General features: G+C 37.7%; 2 protein-coding genes across 3 annotated transcripts; one reads left to right on the forward strand and one right to left on the reverse strand.

The window, feature by feature from the left end:
- Positions 1–643: 643 nt before the first annotated feature.
- Positions 644–2,397, forward strand: LOC108280979 (protein S100-B). Its single transcript, XM_017496486.3, has 3 exons — positions 644–802; positions 1,039–1,174; positions 1,647–2,397. Exons 2-3 carry the CDS (start codon positions 1,043–1,045, stop codon positions 1,794–1,796), a joined length of 282 nt encoding a protein of 93 aa, XP_017351975.3. The 5' UTR covers positions 644–802; positions 1,039–1,042; the 3' UTR covers positions 1,797–2,397.
- Positions 2,398–2,636: 239 nt separating this feature from the next.
- On the reverse strand, positions 2,637–13,330 carry LOC108280978 (acyl-coenzyme A amino acid N-acyltransferase 2). 2 transcript variants are annotated; one of them, XM_053674172.1, is made up of 11 exons: positions 13,259–13,330; positions 9,119–9,328; positions 8,940–9,039; positions 7,881–8,092; positions 7,094–7,269; positions 6,768–6,884; positions 5,892–5,971; positions 4,022–4,115; positions 3,549–3,629; positions 2,886–3,021; positions 2,637–2,767 (listed from the first exon to the last, which is right to left on the reverse strand). In XM_053674172.1, the coding sequence occupies exons 2-11, from the start codon at positions 9,312–9,314 to the stop codon at positions 2,655–2,657; spliced, it is 1,305 nt and encodes a 434-aa protein (XP_053530147.1). In that variant the 5' UTR covers positions 9,315–9,328; positions 13,259–13,330; the 3' UTR covers positions 2,637–2,654. The 2 variants fall into 2 exon arrangements, with proteins under 2 accessions (XP_053530147.1, XP_017351974.1); XM_017496485.3 differs by having other exon boundaries at positions 13,137–13,317.
- Between the last annotated feature and the right edge of the window lie 2,966 nt (positions 13,331–16,296).

A 16,296-nucleotide genomic window follows, 5' to 3' on the forward strand; every position in this document is an offset into this window, starting at 1 on the left:
CTGGGAACCAGGTTATTGATAGACTTGTTATAAACATGCTGTTTTTATTTTGTCCCAGAATGTTGCATGAGTTTATGCTTATGTTTTCATACCTGACACAAAGCTATTAAAGCTATTTAAATTGAAATCAGCTGAAAAACATCAGTAACCAACTGAATCCCAAAAACATCTATGTGAATCTTTCAGCACGAATCATTATGTCAGCTAAGGAAATGTGTAATATGGGCTATGGAACACTATGTTTCAGGAAGTAAAACTTTAGGAATCAATATCGAGAGATTTCAACATGATGGTTGAACTTCTACCTGAAAAATGGAAATGCATGCAATCCATGCTCAGTGCACTTAAAAGAAAAACAAGATAATTACTGATAATGGATAAAAAAAAAAAGTTTATTTTGAGGAAAATAAGGAGTTGTGCATCGAGGAATTTGTATTGACTATAGTCATGCGTGATCATTTATGCCTTTTTCATCTTCAGTGTCAAACTGTGACTAGTTTCGAGAATTCTGTTGTTTAGCCTGATGAGTAAAATGTGAAACAAATCAGGCAGGCAGTACAACTTCTGCATTAATGACTTTTAATGGTATCTATTTCTCCAAACAGCTTTCCATTCTCTACCCACTAGACTCTATTCTGCTATTATCACTCACATGTTGGCCTTTCAAGGATGAAAAATCAATATGGACTCATACACTCAACTCCATCTCTGTCAAGTCGTCATTTTCACAAGGAGTGGTGTATGCATCAGGGACGGACGTTTTATACTCTGAGCGAAAACACGGACAGACATTCTCCTTAAGGTAATATTAATAATTATATTAATAATACAACAAAATTCTAGTGTAAGAGTATTGCTAAGAAGGGATTGCATGATGTATAGTAGCTCAGATCATTTGAACCATTTTTAATCTTAAAGATGAATGACTATGTGGTATTATATCATTCTATAACTGATTATGACAGTATATGAAAGCACTGCATGAATGAAGTACTGCATATAATTATAATAAGACCTTTTCTTTTTGGTCTGTTTCAGAACAATGTCATCAGAGCTTGAGAAGGCAATGTTAACCATCGTGCAGATCTTCCACAAGTACTCCGGACACAAGTGTAAGCTGAAAAAGGCAGACCTGAAGGATCTTATTAACAATGAGATGAGCCAGTTTGTGTTGGTGAGTGTTTGAGATCAGTCTTACGATGATGTTATGAATCTGTGGACTGGGTGTGAAAGGAGTGACTCTATTGTAATTCAAATCAGTGGAATTTTCCTTTTGCGGTTTATGGACACAGATTTTATTATCAAATTATGCAAGCAAAGTATGAGGCAATCGGTCTCGGACTGAGCTTTCTCAGGAAAGTTAAGTATGTTCAAGTACACACCCTAAATATATATTTTAAAAAAGATGACAAAACCAAAAATATGACACTATTTTCAGAACAAAATTTTATTTAATCCACAGTGAAGGAATACAAAATATATGCATTGTTTCTAGCAACAGTATACCATCTAGTTTAAATTAAGTAATTAACTAATTAAATAATTTGTCACTTTTTACATCAAGTTATTAAAATGATAAAATGCCTGGCCATAACGACAATACATCATGATGATGATAATGGCCGTGCTTATTACCTGCTCCACAGAAAATTCGGGACAAGGATACCCTTGACTTGCTATTTTCTGATCTGGATCAGAACGGAGATAGAGAGATCGACTTCCAGGAGTTCATTCCTCTCATCGCCATGGTGACGTCAGCGTGTCACGGTCTGTTCATGACTGAGCAGAATCATTAAAATAAACAACTCTATAAAAATAAACACCATTATAAACTCTGTACTTTCTGTGAAATTCAGATTTGTATTGCATGAATTGTTCACTTGGTTCTGTTGTGTTTATTTCATGTTGTATTAAGAGCGAGCCACATGGGGCACCCGACTGGTGCAACAGAAGTGTTCGCCCCATTGTCAGGAGATCGGGACGTCAAACCTGACAATACTGCAGCCAAGGGAGCAAAATCGGCGTAGTGTCTCTCCCCTGTCAATCACAGTGACAGTAGTAATACGTGCATCTACGAGCTCATGTCCATGAGCTCATATATGTCAGAACAGGTGGATAGCCCATGTTAGCCTTAACCTTCTCTGGATTCTCTGTTGCATGATATTGGAAAACTGGCTGGTAGGAGGGAAACATACAAACAAACAAAAACAAACACTTATGTCTACTGGGGTTGCCAGATCATGTCTCTGAAAGGATTTGGATTGGAAACAATCACACCAGTCTGGCAACACTCATTTCTTACACCAGTCATTGATATGAAGAAAGTTTGATTTGTTGGTGGTATAAATGGTAACACTTAAACATGGACTGAATTAAAAGAGCTAATAGTATTGGTGGATACATGGAGTACATGAATCCAAGGGTGGGGAAAGAGAGGGTGACTTGACTTAAAAACAGGATCATGATTGCCTTGATCATGAGAATCTTGACTACATACAAAAAAAAAAATTTAGTCCAGATGTCCATGCCTTGATGTCGACTCTACCCTTATCTTATGATCATCTTATGTATTTCATTCCAGCTGATAAAGGACCAGCTCTTGAGTTGAGCAATAGGACACAATTAAGGAACAAGCAAAAATGGTGTGTTCAGAACTAATCTGTGTCCTCCCCTCTTAGATTACTTTCCAGAAACCTCAGGATGCGCTGCCATGAGTCCTCCTGAGCGGCTGCGTGTTGCTTCAGGTTTCCTCCCCACTGAATCATAGCTGAATAACACAAACAATAAAATGAGCTAAATGTACAAAATGGCATGGATGTAGGGTTAGGGTTAGTATGTAACCATCCATAGTATGGATGTAATTAAAGAATTAAAAGCACACTGACATTGATTGGGTTGACTGGCCCAGACGGAGGTGTGGCTAGTCGGTGTGTATGGTGGCTCGATCAGGTGACCAGCTCCAGGGTACGACACCCCAGTAAACAGGTGAGATTTACCTGCTGTGTGCAGGCGTCTTTCGATCTGTCATCACAAATCCGATAAATGTTTTTGAAACAATGTGAGAGTCATGACTAAGATTTATTTCCTGCTATGCTGGTCTTTCCTGCTCATTCTGCATCAGAGTTACTGCACAGAATTGAATGGGATACATTACTGAGATTTTCTCTGTACTCTTAAAGAGTTCTTCAAGTTCTACTTATTATAGGCTTACATTTGACATAGCTATGTTGTAAATGTGCAAGTAAAATAAATATTCTTTATGAAGGAAAAATGGGGGTTTATAAAGTAAAAACCTCAATTAAAAACACATTTAGTCATCTACATTAGTATTACTAACTAATAATAATGAATAATTTATTAATAATTTTCCTTATCCATATTAGTTAGATCAGCTTTCTGAACCTAATGACACACTATTATGCAACCTGGTTACAAAGCTTCACCTGTAGTCTCACTGACTTTCAACTTTCCTATCTTCAAAACGTTATTCCTCTACAATTTAAACTGTCACTGAAACCAATTCTGAGGGTGTCTGATGTTTTCCTCACCTCATCTGCGTTCTCAGTAGATGGACAGCATAAATCTTCCTCTCCAACGATGAACAGCAGAGGGCAGCGCACCTTCTCAATCTGTTGATGACAAATACAGTGTTTCAGCATCACCACAGCAACAATCATGTCACATTCGAACATGTAGATATTTGTTTGGGAGCAGCATTCAAATCTGACTTTAAATTCTGCCAAACATATAAAGCTATGTGTGGAGAGTCAATGAATTGCAAAATCTTGTATTAATAATCAATAGCACCTTAAGGGATAGTTTAGTTAAAAATAAAATGTCTAATGTCCCCTTTACTGCACATGATGAAGACATGTTTGGATTAATGGTGGATCATAATAATATAGATCACATTTGATTTTACATATAACAAATGTAAAATGAAAATTCTTAGTGAACTAATAATATAGTAAGAGAGAAATAATGACAAAACCTTTAATACAGTTTACTTGTGCTCATTTACCTGAATAACGTTTTCAGGTGGAACATTACGAGGTAAAGAGATGTCCTTGAAACTCACGTAGCCTTGATCATTAATGCTCCAGTGTTTTTGCTCTCTGGAAAGATGATAAAATATGAATAACTGTTTCCGCACATTTTTCTCATTAAACGCTAAATAAGGAACTAATTCTGTCTGCTTAGAGAGAGAGAAAACAACAATAAAACAACAAAAATTATTCTGTATATGTATATGAAAAAGCATTCTGTATATGTTGCTTCATTAGTCATGCTAACGTAGCCAGAGCTGTAGCTAGGGAGCTCTGGGCACTCTAAAAAAAATATTGATGTGGGCCCCACCGCCCTCCGCCCATATCATATACAGTCTAAGATATGGATATGGAGGCCCACATCTACATATTATTTTAAAAGTTTAATATATCACATCACTTTGACACAGGCTATTGTAACAGAACATGGTAATATTGTTGTAATAACTTCTTAAACACGGAACCATTGTTACTTGAAACAAATTACTCATTGTCTTCATTTTTGATGAAGATAATATCCTAAATCGGGCAATGAAATGATCAGGCCACAGCATCCCATCACATTGACATATATACAGTGGACTAACTGGTCTTGTTCAAGAAGGTCTTGATAGACTGAGATCCAGCAGTTCCCCTGGCCCCCCTCTCCTTTTTTTCATGACTTTGACTGTTCTCAGAGTAGCCTCAACTCTGGTGATGTTCAATAGCTGGGGTGGGACTCATTAATTATTTCAGCTCAGTCAGTGACCAACAGCAGAGGGAACCAATAGATTTGTAATCATCAGACTAAACCATATTTAGGGAGGGGAGAGGAGATATTTGAAAAACTTCTTTCACAAAATTGCATGCTTTTGTGGTTTTCTGCATGTTTTTGTGGTTTTCATTAAACTCTCAGGTATACAAGCTGAAATACAGACAAATATAATTATTCAGAGTATATTGGTATGCTTATATAGCGTAACAACTGGATTTAGTCACCACCTTTCACCCCTCTTGCAATGGCCCTGAATGTAGCACATTTTTGATGCCTAAATAGTAAAATAAAATGTCCCCCGCGACCAGAAAAAGCTGTATAGAAAATGGATGGATAGGGATGGATTCCCCCTGATGGTGTAGTGTAGTTTACTTCTCAATCTGTCTGTCTGACATAGTTTGACATTTAATACCTTCACTTATAAGGCACTTTATGATCATCCCGTCTAATTTCTAATATCTCAGCTATGCGGTTTTTAGTGTTATGTCAATTTTTGTCCTAAAAGCTTGAGTCAATATGTGTCCTTGCCAAATTTAATGCAATTTCAAAATTTGCAGAAAATTCCACAATTTCATTTATTACAATAAAAATGACAGAAAATCAATCAATGAATCAATCAATCAAAGGCTGGTGCGATGCGGCCTGATGCGACGTGAAGTTGATTATTTTCCTATAACAGCATGTCCTGATGTGTCTTACTCTTTTATACCACAGCAGTTTAACAACAATAACAATTTTTATTTAATTAAGAACACCACATCATACTCAAGTTGTCAGAGTACAGTTACATTTTATTTGGCGTATAACTTTCACAAAACAAGTTAGTTCCGGTTAACCTTTTACATTATAGGAGCTAAAAACAGCCTCTTTTTATTTCTCTTAATTTTAATAAGACAAAAAAAAAGTTACTCAAACTGCAAAACACAAAGTCCTCTGTTCTGAAGTTTTTCCTCATGCTCAAATACATACTGCACACCAAATGTGGTTTAGTGCCAATGGGAACTTTCCAAAACCCTTCCCATACTGTCAAATCCTGGAGTAGCACCCGTACTAGAACATATCACCTTGTAACAGTTGCAACTCTTACTCACCCATCAATATTCTCTCCATCATCAGTAAATAATTTGTTGATGCTGCAGAACGGTCCATTGATGCAAACCACACACTTTGGCTGGACAAGGTTATGGAAGGAAAACAAATTTGTTTGTTACAGATTTTAAAATCATCCCTATATGATATTACATGGTCACAATATGCAGTCACGTTTTCTCATTATATTATCAGACCTGCAAACCTTTACAAATTGTGTAGCAACTACGCAATTGAACCTTGGAGTACGCTAGTAAATGTGAACACTCAAAAATACCCCCCCCAACACTTTACAGTTAATGTTATAGATAATTTCTTATTAATAAACAAAGCATATGTTCAAATAACACTGAAATTGTCATTATTGTAAATCATATAAACAAATGTATGTTATGTTTATTTAAAAAAATAAAACAAAACATACTTTAACTGCACATTACTGCATTTTTTCAAGTACTGCTTCCAGCAAGTTCTGAACTGCAAAGCTGATATTGTTATGGCCTCCCCTACTCTCCTTAAACCTGAAATGGTAGAAATGCTCATTTCCTGTATTTGTTTTAGGCAGTTCAGGACGAATAAATTGTTTATCGTAACTTTAAAATGGAAAATTGCAAGCAGGGGAAAATCAATATCAAAGCGTCCTCATTATAAAATGTCCTGCAAAAACATCTATATATCAGAATCTGCCTAGTGAATTTAGTGATTACATAGATTCCTAGAATACAGACTTGTGCGTAAACGCTAGGTAAAGCTGTCTCCAAGTGCTAACGTTGTATATTTTTGTACAATAGTATTATTACTATTGTCATGTAACATGTCAAAACTGTTATTACAGAAGTGCAGGGATGTAATTAGTTGTTTAGTGTCTAAAGTCTTACATTAACGGGAAGGGACGTGGCGATCCGTAGAGCTATGAAAACCCCAAATGAAATCCCACTGATGGCAATGCGGTCCTCACACACCTGTGGATGATCACACAGAACCTGCCACGCTGCCTAGGGCACACACAGCACATTTGGTTTGAATTCCTGTGGAAGAGGCAGAAATGGGTATGCCCTGCACATACCACTATTATAATTGCACTAATGTACAGTATAAGTGGGAAAAAAATAGATTTGGCTGCTTTAATACAGCCAGTTTTATGGCCACAGCATGCAATTTTTTGTTGGATGATTAGGAATTTGGAAGGTAAGAATAATCTTACCTTGAAGTAGGAGTCCCCCACATTGATGCGTTTTGGGGGTCCAGGAAGATTTTCATGACCGAAGTAGGCTAAAGTCATTGAGGCCAGACCGTGTGAGGCAAACAGAGCAGCCCGATACTCCACTAGGCCTCGAGCCAAACCCCACAGATCTAAAACTGCTGGAAACGGACCTGGACCTGGAAGAAAAGTAGTGGAACATCTTTTAAGGCATCACAAACATTCTATTCATTATGGTATATCGCCAATAGTGTTATTTTATGTTTCTATAGTGAGATAAAATCTAGGAGTCTGTTCCACACCCTATTCACTATACAGAGAACTAGCTAGGGAGTTTTGCCATTCTATAATCGTGTTTGGAAGTGTAGAGTAGAATATCTAGGTCACTCCTAAACCCCACAATGCACTGCAGTAGGATAGAATACATACAATATGGCCTAGGGTATACCAAGCACCCAGACTGCACTTTGGCGTTTGTAGGGTATAGGGAGCTGTTTGAAATTTCAGACACAGTTCCACTCCCAATGAAGAAAGCTGTGGCCTTTGTGGATGTAGGTCCAACAGAAGACGTGACCTTTGTGGCCGTCAGTTGCAGTGAAGGAGGTGCGGCCTCTCTTGGTGTCACTCTCAATTAAAAAAGTGTCATATCTTTGGCAGTTGGTTCCAATGAATGAGTGAATGTTTTTTTATCCAGAGTTGTACTTAAGTCTTGGAGAAGGGGTGTGATTTTTGTGCCTGTCAGTCTGAATTCAGGAGGCATGGCCTGTGTGTCTACAATTGTCAAACTAACCTGGAGGGAGGAATAGAGTCCCCACAACTCCATTTTGCCGTATTTCAATCCTCCTCACGCCAGGCACCATGTACCAGCGCTGAAGTGAGACAGTAGCCAGCTCATGCTCTCCGTTACTCTGCTTATCTTTACAGGAATTCAGAGGAGAAATGTGGCCTTCCAGCATGGACACGTCCACTGTGTATGGAGTCTCAACATGTTTCTTTCTCAACCTTAAAGCAAGAAACAGAAATGGATAAATCATACATTTCTGAATTTATTTATTGAAATCTCAGGAAATTTACATTTAAATTTATGGAATTTGGCAGACACCCTTATTCAGCACCACTTAAATTTATCTCATTTATACATCTGAGCAGTTGAGCGTTAAAGGCCTTGCTTGGCAGTGATTGAGTTTGAACTCAATCTTCTGATCTGTATTCCTCCTTAGTCAAATTGCATACATCAGGCCCGATACCAACAATCAGGCAGGGGTCCAGCCGCTTTAGTAAGCTGCTGGGGCTAAACACCTGGCTGGCCATGGCCAGGGGTGCATTTCATGGACAACTTTAACCTGTTTTAGGAAAGAAGACTTCTTCCTAAGATACTCTTTTTATACCCAGTCATGTTACTGCCTTGTCACCAATTAAACTCCATCTATTTCTCTTTACTAACACTTACTTTTCCAGCCTTTTGTTGCCCTGTCCCAAATTTTTTGAGACATTTTGCAGCCATCAGATTCAAAATTACCTTATTTTATTTACTCAGTTTAAACATTTGATATGTTTTCTATGTTCTATTGTGAATAACATATAGGTTTATGAGATTTGCAAATCATCGCATTCTGTTTTTATTTACATTGTACACAGCATCCAAACTTTTTTGGAATTGGGGTTGTATAAAGCTTTTGGTTCTCAAAACTCTTAAGGATGCAAAAAAAAACCCCCAAAAACTTATTAGCCTTCAAATGTTCCTGATATTAGCTTATTTATCAGACAATTAAAAAAAACTGGCTCAGCTTTCTTCACGGTTCATTCTTTATAAACTGAAGTAACCCCAGATGACAAATTTTCATCCTACCTCAGACCTTGTTTTCCACCAGGTGCAGGCTGAAGACTCCAAAAGAGGCCCATCGGTTCACAACCAACATATGAACCACCGACAGAGGAGTCTTTTGTCACTGTTATAGATGAAAATGTAAGTTTAAGAAAAAAAATTGACACTTTAAAAAATGTTTTTAAAAAAAAAAAATCACTCACAGTCTACAACTCCATCCTTATCAGCGTGGTAGAGAGAGAGGGACTGCCACAAATGTCCATCCTCACATGTCATCCGCGCTCTCATGGTCACAGGGAAGTTTCGTGGCAGATGATATGCCTTCAGAGCGATCACCTCATCAACTGAAGCACGACAAGGTGTGGCTCTTAATAATGGAGCGGGTGTACATGTCGCCATCCAGCTCACCAGACCTGCACAGAACAGAAAACTACACATTCTAAAAGCTGTTTGAAATAAAACATGAGCTGTCAGGAAAGGAAGGGTTAAATACAGGTTTAGTAATTAGTAGGGATGCACCGAAATGAAAATTCTTGGCCGAAGCCGAATACAATGAAAAACTTGGCCGAAGGCCGAATACCGAACACGTTTTTTCCATTTATTTTGCCATTTTTTTCACCATTGCATAAATTAAATAGTCAAAATGTGCTTTTTACTATTTTTTCTTCCTTTTCAAAGAAAAAAAATCAATTACAAAATTTACAATTTCAAAATTCATCTTTGAGCCCCCCTTGAATAGCCTATGTTGAGCCTATAACTGACTGCTGAAAGAATGTAACACTCTGTAGCCTACAACAAAACAGTGCATTGACAAGAGTGCAAAAAATGGTTCTATACGGCTGATTATATTGGGGATATATACCGCTCGCGTCCCTGTACACCCCGCGGAGTATTATAGTAGATATAGTATAGTTAGATATGTTGTTAATGTTATGTTCCTTGATAGATTTATTTAGTTTAAACTATAGATTAGTTCATTTAGTCCCCGCTGGTTTTTCTGCTCCCAGTCCATAGTACTAGTTCATGTTTCTTGTTTTGTGTTTTGACCCTGTTTTCTGTGACCACGACTTTGATTCCTGCTTTGCCCCGTTTATGCCTGTTCGCCGATCGCCCGACACTTTGCCTGTCTTGACTACGTTTTTTGGATTACGATTTGGATTTGTCTGCCTGCCCTTAAATAAATATGTCTTTACCTGCTTCTGTACTCTACTCCCTTACGTCTCACGACGTGACAGAATACTCCGAAACAGAAACAAAACAAAGCACATGTCCACAGGAAACAATGTCACGGTTGTCAACAACCGAAGAGCATGCGCTCGCTGACCACTCGTGCACGTAGCTCGTGCATGCGCGCCCCCCTCATCTCTCCGAGCTCACTGCCGGAAGTGGAGGTCGTGACATTCGCATGTCTCACTCTGGTTGCTAGGCTATTTGGTCGTGTCATCAAGCACGTCATTGTTCGGTCAAATTTATTTGGCCTTTTCACTTATTATTTAATTTTGGTTGACGAACATTTGGTGCATCCCTAGTAATTAGTACAGTAGTTGGTGTATAGATTAAACCTGGCTGTAATGATTAAAGTGTTTAAAATGTTAAGGTAGTGCAAACAGTAGAAAAGCTAGTAGAAAATGTGTACGTTGGGAAAAAAATAGACCAAAAGTCTGCAACTCCTGGAAAATGGCAGTTAGGCCTCAGTCATGATGTTCTCTCCGAAATGCTGCAAACCACTGAACAGAAATCCTTGAACATGGGGAGACAAGAAGCTTTATATATTTAAAAAAAAAAAATCAAAAAAAAAAAATCAACCAAACATTAAAATGTCAAACCCTTAGTTTGAGCACTAAAAGCTTCAAAGTCAATATTTCGGTGTGAGTGATACACACTCAAAATTCAGAATCTCAGTTTAGATAAGATCAGATCTTGCTGTACCGCAAGTCTACCACCAGCGCTTTGATTTCCCGATATCGAGCTGAAGATGGTTATTGTACCATCATCCTATGAAGCTTTCGATAAGGTCTATGTACTCCTTCTCTTTTATCATCTGTGATACAGGTGACAACGGAGGAGTCGTCCAAGAACTGCTGCAGAACCAGCCTCTCAAGGGTCTTCATTACATGTGACGTGAAGGCCACAGGCCTGAAGTCGTTGATAGCGCTAGGAAGTCTTTTCTTGGGTATGGACACTATGCAGGGTGTCTTCCAGAACTTAGGCACCTGTTTCAGCCTCAAGGAGAGGTCAAAAAGATGCAGAAATGCTCCTGCCAGCTTCTCCGCACACACTTTAAGTACCCTCAGGTTGATGTCAGGTCCTTTGGCCTTGTCAATCCGGGTCTTAGTGAGCTGTCTTCTCACCTGGCTGGTCATGATTTTGATGACTGAAGTGATATGGGGATATGGTGGGGGTGGGGACAGCCATCTTGGAGGAGTGAATGGAGACATTTGAGGAGGTGGAGGGAGGTTTGGCCTGCATTGGTGAGTCAAACAAGTTGAAAAACCGGTTTAACTCACTGGCGGATCCTTTGTTACCACAGCTGCTCCTTCTGAGCAGTTCAGTTCAAGTCCTAAACACTTACAGGTTAACATTTCAGTCAATATTTTAGGTTCAAACCCTGAATAATGATCTATGTTTGAGCCAGCTCAAATTAAGAAATGTAAAACATAATTTAGAATTAATCCTGAAAAGTACAATAAACATGGGTGGTGTGGTGGCACATGAAACAATGTTTCCTCAGGTAGTATCTCCAAATTCATCACCACCTTATTCTTATAGGCTATTAGGACTGGGCGATATGACAAAAATATCATATGATACTTGAGGACATTTCTGCGATACAGGATGCGCATCATGATATATAATTTAGCTAACAAACTGTCCACAAAACAGTAGTAAAATAAAATAAAAACATTAAACTGACTTTAAAGATACTTTTTTTAATGCCTACAAAGACGATTAAGTATTTATTACATCAAATCAACATTATCAATTCAGTACTATTTAATTTGCAATGATTAAAAACATTTTTAAACAATACATCATACCAACGATATCCCAGAAAAGTGTGCCACATAAACATTTATATTGATATTATATCAACATATCGCCAAGCCCTATAGGCTATGGTATGAAAAGAGCAGACTAAGTAAAACTGGTTAAATATCTAAATGTTGGTCTTAGTAACAGTCTATAACTATATATATATATATATATATATATATATATATATATATATATATATATATTTTACACAGCGGTAACAATTACAGGGTTTGTAAAATCTTCAATAAATTTTCCAAATTCATAAATGACATAAATTGACATAAATCTCTGAATTTATATGAACATGCTACATCATCGCAATTTATTGAACAGTTATTTGGGACATCCTGAAAATGACCAAGTTATAAACATCGGATTAATAGGAACTTTAAGCTTATTTTATTACAGTAGTCTATTTTTCTTTAAGTTCTTTGGGGTCAGCTCCTGGTTTAATTATGACCACACTCCCTTATATGATCTCACATGAATTACTGTTATTTCTATCAGGTCGTTCCAGCCTTGAATTGCTAGGTGTGAACATTTTTCTTCAGGTGCTAGGCCATTATTTTGACTTACTATCTTACAAGCTCATTGTTTCAATATATTATCTCGTTATTACGACTAAAGTAGCATAACGAGTTACTAAGTAACAATAACAAGATACTAAGTCGAGATAATAACAGTAACGACATTCAAGGTTCAAGACTTCCATACCACTCCAAGGGTTACAGTAACGGTTTCTGACTTTTTTCTTTTCAGGCCAGAAAGTAAAAGCTGCTACGTTTTAACTCTCAGCTTACCTGATGTCCCAATATACCTGAATTCATCTTATGTGAATGTTACATTACTGTTTAACTGCTTAATGCCACATGCATTCATGTATTGCTTAATTCAGAATCACATAAAAGGTGCTAAGAGTTTGTCCAGATTAGAGTTTCATTTTATACAGATTTAATAGATGTGCACATGGAAAGACTATAAAAAGAAGCCAAGAGGCATTCATATCTTGTTTAAATAAAATCAGTAGAATGTCCTTATGCAGGTTTATAAGATTAAACTCAATTAAAAAGCATTCCAAGACAAAAAACAAAAAACAAAATAACAACTATGAAACCTCAACATTTCAGGTGTAGTACATAAAATGTAATAATAAATAAATAAATACTGAAAAGTCAAAGCCCTTACCGTTTTGGCTACAAGTCTTTTTTAGTGCGCGAAAACAAATGATTTGTTTCTGGAACAACCCTGATAAATAACGACCACAAACTAACCCCAACATTATCATCTGGTTTTCAGACACTACTAACCACTGTTTTGTCTCCAACAGGGGTAACACCTCGTCTCTGTACAACGACACCCAGCGTTTCAGAGCTTTGAAATTTGTGTGAAATTACATCACCACGTGACTGATGACGTCTAACGCATTAAACGTCACTGAAACCCCGGAAGAGGTGTTTGGAAAGATTTGGCGCTGTCCTGCAATCTATAAAAGGTGTGTGAATAAAACTGGTGTGATTAATTAGTGATGGGAGAAAAGAATCTTTTCAAAACTTCGAATCAGTTGAACCAAATGATTCACTGTTTCGAAGCGTCCGAAACACCACTCTCTGGCGACACCTGCTAGTCAAAACAGTGTAAAAGCAACAAGACCTAGGCCCTAAAATAATAACACCTTTTACAAAACAATTACAAATATCTTCACAACAGTGTAATGTTTTCAATGTAATTTACAAATCATGAAATACCACTGAGTATGAGTGCTTGTATTCTGTGTTTTATTTAGGGTCTTTGCTAATCAGACCATTTACACGCAATTAATATTACTGAACCTTTTTAATTATACACACCTGTGCTTGTTATTAAAAGCTGCCTATAAACACTAGCAAGATGAAAGGGTAAATGTTATGACTCAGGAGAAGGAGCATGATGACACTGACATACATAATAAAACCGACCCGAAATCAGTTAAAACAATAGTAGACACTGGTTTCCAACGTTTCGAAACAGTAATGACGTAACGAAGGGTTTGCTGAAACCACGTGACTTGCCCAATTTGATATACGCTCCGAACAGAAAAAAAAAAAGCGTTTCAAAAGCGGCCATCACTATGGTTAATAAAGGCAGACACTGAGAGACTGATTATGGAGAGACTTTTTAGCTTGGAAAACATGGAGGGAACATTTGGAAATGTCCCAAAAGAGTGTGGAAACACCAAATAAAGAAAATTATGATTCTGGCATGTAAATGTGTTATTATTTACTTATTAGTTTTTCCTAAAATGGTCCTTATGTTCAGTGGTGTTATTATTATTATTATTATTATTATTATTATTATTATTATAAGATTCTGTGTCAGTTGTGTCCTCAAAAAAATTGGTGTACAACAATAACATCTCATGCCAAAGATCAAAGTGCTGCTGCACCACACCCTAATGATGATCATCAAGGTCTACTCCTGGTATTTATTTTATTTCATTATCTTAATAATTATTCGATACTTTATCCAACAACATGTTTTGTCCTGTTCCTTCTGATCTGCTGACACTATACCCAACATGCCTTTTAAAATAATCTTGAACAATTCTTTTTTTAAATTTGCCATACCTCTTTGACCATTTCACCTTATGTTGAAATTTTACTTTCAACTACTTAATATTTGACCAAATTAACCTCCCTTTCAGATGTTTTATTTACATTTTTCTGTGTCCCTTGTTAATTCTTATTATTATTCATACCATTGATGGATTAAATTTTCACCTGATTGTTTTACAGTGTCCAAAACACAACAGCGGGATGAGTGCTTGCTGATCTTAATGGATGCCCAGCTGCTGTCAGTGATTGAAAAATGAAAGCTTCTAGAAACTAGACACCATATAGATCATTCCTTGTAGGAAGGCCTTGAGGACAATGATGGAACGGAAATTAGACCGCCAACGTGGAGGCTGTTGCTGAGATAAGCTGACGGCTGAAACCTTCCCTAACAGCTGACATGTGGACTAACTTGAACATGGATGCTTACTAGGCTAAGGTGCCACTTAATCACAGATGGTGAAAAAAAATGGTTTCCCCAAACTCACAAAGCAACTCACTCAGCTGAGGCCAAGGACACTTGACTGGCAGAGTGGGAAATTAAAGGCAAAGTGAGAAGCTTGGTCACAGACTGTAGACAGACCCAAAACGCTTAATGATAAAATACTCTTCACTCACGTTTTCCTTTCACTTGGAACAGTTGTCAGTAATTATACTATTATTCTGCTTGTAATTTATTCAACTTTATATTTATAACAGTGAATACAGAACGTTTCCATGCACATAATGGATTAAAACAATGAAATCAACAAGTTGGTTCGCAGACTCGAATGTATGACTGCTGTAATGACTGTATACCACCAGATGTCGCTGTGCTCCGTTTTCAATGCACGACAACTTCGTCACTTCTTTTAAACCCATATACTTAATTTGACTGTACAGCAGTAGAGTCGTTATAGCTTCTGTTAATGAAAACAAAGATAAATGAATAATAAAAAAAAGTGAGTACACCGCTCACATTTTTGTAAATATTTGATTATATCTTTTCATGTGACAACACAAGAAATTACACTTTGCTACAATAGTAGTAAGTGTACAGCTTGTATAACAGTGTAAATTTGCTGTCCCCTCAAAATAACTCAACACACAGCCATTAATGTCTAAATCACTGGCAACAAAAGTGAGTACACCCCTAAGTGAAAATGTCCAAATTGGGCCCAAAGTGTCAATATTTTGTGTGGCCTCCATTATTTTCAAGCACTGAATTAACCCTCTTGGGCATGGAGTTCACTGGAGTACTCTTCCACTCCTCCATGACGATATCACGGAGCTGGTGGATGTTAGAGACCTTGTGCTCCTCCACCTCCCGTTTGAGGATGCCCCACAGATGCTCAATAGGGTTTAGGTCTGGAGACATGCTTGGCCAGTCCATCACCTTCACCCTCAGCTTCTTTAGCAAGGCAGTGGTCATCTTGGAGGTGTGTTTGGGGATCGTTATCATGCTGGAATACTGCCCTGCGGCCCCAGTCTCCGAAGGGAGGGGATCATGCTCTGCTTCAGTATGTCACAGTACATGTTGGCATTCATGGTTCCCTCAATGAACTGTAGCTCCCCAATGCTGGCAGCACTCATGCAGCCCCAGACCAGGACACTCCCACCACCATGCTTGACTGTAGGCAAGTCACACTTGTCTTTGTACTCCTCACCTGGTTGCCACCACACACGCTTGACACCATCTGAACCAAATAAGTTTATCTTGGTCTCATCAGACCACAGGACATGGTTCAAGTAATCCATGTCCTTAGTCAAACTGTTTG

The sequence above is a fragment of the Ictalurus punctatus genome, chromosome 21 (genome assembly GCF_001660625.3).
Source record: "Ictalurus punctatus breed USDA103 chromosome 21, Coco_2.0, whole genome shotgun sequence".
NCBI classification, from domain to species: Eukaryota; Metazoa; Chordata; class Actinopteri; order Siluriformes; family Ictaluridae; genus Ictalurus; species Ictalurus punctatus.